Genomic DNA, 3,874 nt, shown 5'->3' on the forward strand with positions numbered 1-3,874 from the left:
CCACTTTTGATGAGAACTGATAGACTAAGATCAGAAAGAAGAGGAGAACCTCCCCTATCAGTGGACTTGGATAGTGGCATGCATGCAGAAAGGGGAGGGAGGGTGGGATCGGCAGGGGAGGAGGGAGGGGCTTATGGGGGGATACAAAATGAATAAAGTGTAATTAATAAAAAATTAAAAAAAAAAGTTAAAACAAGGAAATCATGAAATGTGCATGCAAATGGTAAGAACTAGAAAAGATCATCCTGAGTGAGGTATCCCAAAAGCAGAAAGACTTATATGGTATACACAAACTCCTAAGTGCATATTAGACTAATAATATAACATAAACATACTAAAATCTAAGAAAGCTAAGCAAGAATGAGGACCCAGGTTAAGCTGATGAATCCTCACTCAGAATGGCAAACAGTACAGACATCAGAAGAGGGAGAAAACAGGGAACAGGACAGGAGCCTACCACAGAGAGCCTCTGAAAGGCTCTACCCAGAAGGGTATCAAAACATTTCCTGAGATTCATAGCCAAACTTTGGGAGGAGTGCAGGGAATCTTATGAAAGAATGGGAGATAGTAAGACCAGGAAGGAACAGGAACTCCACAAGGAGAAAACAAAACCAAAATATATGGGCACAGGGTACTTTTCTGAGACTGACTCTCCAATCAAGATTCATACATGGAGATAACCTACATGCACAGATGTAGCCCATGTCAGCTCAGTCTGTAAGTGGGTCACCTAGTAAAAAGAACAGGAGGTATCTCTAACATAAACACAGTGGCTGACTCTTTGATCACCTTCCCCTGATGATGGAGCAGTCAAAGCAGGCCACAGAGTAAGACAAAGCAACCAGTCCAGATGAGACCTGATTAGTTAGGGTCAGATGGAAGGGGAGGAGGTCCAAACCTATCAGTGGACTGAGGGAGGGGCATGGGAGAAAGAGAGAAAAAGAGAGTGGGATTTGGAAGAGAAAAGGAAGTAGGACATAGCTCTGATAAAAAAATGAATAAATTGTAATAAATTAATAAAAATCAGATGCATATATGCAATAGACATATAGACCAAACAGATATATAGACCAAAGCATACAACATGGGCAGTTGCCCAGAGTTCCTCATGTTTCTGTATGCTGATAATGCAAACTGGGTCTTTCAAATTAATACAGCCTTCTATAATTGCAGCATTAAACTATTTATTATACAAAAAAATTTCAGACATTCAAAAAAAACCAAGAGCTTGTTCTTTGAGAAAATCAACAAGATACACAAACCCTTAGCCAAACTAACTAAAAGGGTGAGAGAAACTATACACATCAACAAAATTAGAAACAAAAAGGAGGCCAGAATGACAGACACTGAAGAAATTCAAAGACTTGTTAGGTCTAACTTCAAAAGTCAATACACCATAAAATTTGAAAATCTAAATGAAATAGACAATTTTCTTGATAGATAATTTACCAAAGGTTGAGGATTCTTAATCTAAACTAATATTCTCAGGATGATGTATTCTTTGTAAATAATTTTAAAATCTGTCTTATCTTATGCAGATTCATCATAGTCTAAAGCCATAACAAAGAGATATCTAAAGTCAGCATGACACCATAAACTTAACTGATGTTTCTTGCTTGTACTGTATCCTTTCAGTGCAACACCACAACTTCTAAATCTCTTAACTTAGCTTCTCCCTTGTCTATACACACCAGTGTTGCCAAAAATATGGAAGAGAGGAGGCTATCTCTTAATCAATTTTCTACAAAAGTTTGCATCAATTAGTCATGCATAGCAGATCTCAGGCAGAAGGGGGAAGTGTGCAGGCCCAGGGCTGTGTGTGTTGCAGGCAGCTGGTGAGACTCTCAAGGAGGTTTGTGTTGGAGGCTAAAGCACTGTGGGAGGAGAGCTGCTATACTGCTGACAGTAGTAATCTGCCAGGTCTTCAGCCTGCACATGGCTGATGGTGAGAGTGTAATCTGTCCCAGATCCACTGCCTGTGAAGCAATCAGGGACCCCAGTATATCTATTGGATGCACCATAGATTAGCAGTTTAGGAGGCTGCCCTGGTTTCTGCTGGTACCAAGCTACCCAACCACTCACACTCTGACTAGACTTGCAGCTTAAGGTAATTCTCTCTCCAACAGATGTGGACATGAATTCAGGAGTCTGGGTCATCACAATGTTCCCCTCAGCACCTGCAACCAGAAATAGACAATGAGTATACACAGAAGGACTTCCTGATACAAATGTTGGCATCCAAAATACCTTTTCTAATGGCATTGTCTGCATATAATTGGTTTCCTATAGTAAACAGCTGTTTTTTCTACAAATGAACTATATTGATGATATTCTAATACTCTAATACTCTTTAATTTCTCACCAGACAACCAGAGGAGCAAAAATACAAAGATCTGGGTGTGTGACTCCATCTTGGTTGCCCAGGCTGTCTGATGATTTTCAGTTCTAATTGCAAAGGTCCTGGTTTATAAATTATGGGCAGCTGGACTGTCTTCTAGGGACCTATGCAAAACAGTCATTACATGAGGAAGTAAATAGCCAGGGTACTGGGCTGTGAAAGAATCCAGGTTAAATGTTCAGCCAAAAATATCAAAGTGAATAACCAATCAATGGGGGGAAAAGTCAACATTGAAGCTCAAGGACCAACTTTGAGCTCACAATCTGAAAATATTGAGATGCACTCATGACAGGCTTCCATTAAAAATCGAAAACATTTAAGTAAAGTGAGTTTAATAGAAATACACTAGAAAACCTTTGATTACAATCCTGAGGAAACAATAAATATCCTAATCACCAACAGCAGAAAGAAACAGGAGAAGCAGGAAGAAGAAAGGAAAAAAGGGGGGAAAGTAGAAGAGTAGGTGAGAGAAAGGAAAGAAAAGAGAGGATGGAGAGGAGAGAGAAATCTGGATTGGAGAGGGATTGGAAATGTCGAGAGGAGAGAAAGTTGAGCAGATAAAGGAAATACATATTACAACAGAAAGGTTTGGGAATAGAGTCAGATCAGCAGTTATGAACATTTCAACTCTTATAAAAGACTCATGTTTGATTCCAATTAATTGGTTGATGATTCGGTGTCATCTATAATTCTGGTTATAGGACACACAAGGTACACATACATACATGCATACATACATACATATATATCTAAATAGATACATATATTTTGAGATGTGAGCCCTGGGCTTCTGCTCAAGTTAATTAAAATAAGTTCTGCCACCTGCTTCCTTCAACTGCTATCACAGATTCTAGTTCTCTGAAAGCACCAATAAACACTTTCTTGAAAAGTGGCTTCGGTCATGTTTTATTTTAATTACATTTTTATTTTTTACATTAATTATATTTTATTTGCTTTGTATCCCAGCTGTAGGCCCTCCCACATCCGCTCCCAATCTCACCCTTCCTCTCTCCTTCATCTTTTCCCATGCCCCCCTCTAGGTCCACCAATACGGGAGGTCCACCTCCCCTTCGATCTGACCCTAGCTAATCAGGTCCCATCAGGACTGGCTGCATTGTCCTCCTTTGTGGCCAGGTAAGGCTGCTCCTCTCTCAGGGATGTTGAGAGGGGGGTCAAAGAGACAGCCACTCAGTCCATGTCAGAGACAGGCCCTCTTCCCCTTACTAGGGAACAGATTTGGATACTGAGTTTCCATGGACTGCATCTGTGCAGGGTTCTAGGTTATAGCCATGAATGGACCTTCATTAGGGTATCAGTATCAAAAAATACACCTGAGTTCAGATATTTTGGTTCTTCTGCTCACCTAGTGAAGCTCCTGTACCTTTCAGGTCTAACTACCTCTTCTTTCATATGATTCCCTGCACTCTGCCCAAAGTTTGCTTAAGAGTTTCAGAATCTGCTTTCACACACTGCTAG

The 3,874-nt window shown here is 40.2% G+C and overlaps 1 gene segment (V, D, J or C); it reads right to left on the bottom strand.

The window, feature by feature from the left end:
• Positions 1-1,866: 1,866 nt before the first annotated feature.
• On the bottom strand, positions 1,867-2,411 carry LOC129675160 (immunoglobulin kappa chain variable 6-17-like). The segment is given in 2 exon segments: positions 1,867-2,177; positions 2,363-2,411. Coding segments are annotated over 2 exon segments (360 nt in total).
• Between the last annotated feature and the right edge of the window lie 1,463 nt (positions 2,412-3,874).

The sequence above is a fragment of the Psammomys obesus genome, unplaced genomic scaffold (assembly GCF_907164565.1).
Source record: "Psammomys obesus unplaced genomic scaffold, mPsaObe1.curated_primary_1811, whole genome shotgun sequence".
In the NCBI taxonomy this organism is placed as follows: Eukaryota; Metazoa; Chordata; class Mammalia; order Rodentia; family Muridae; genus Psammomys; species Psammomys obesus.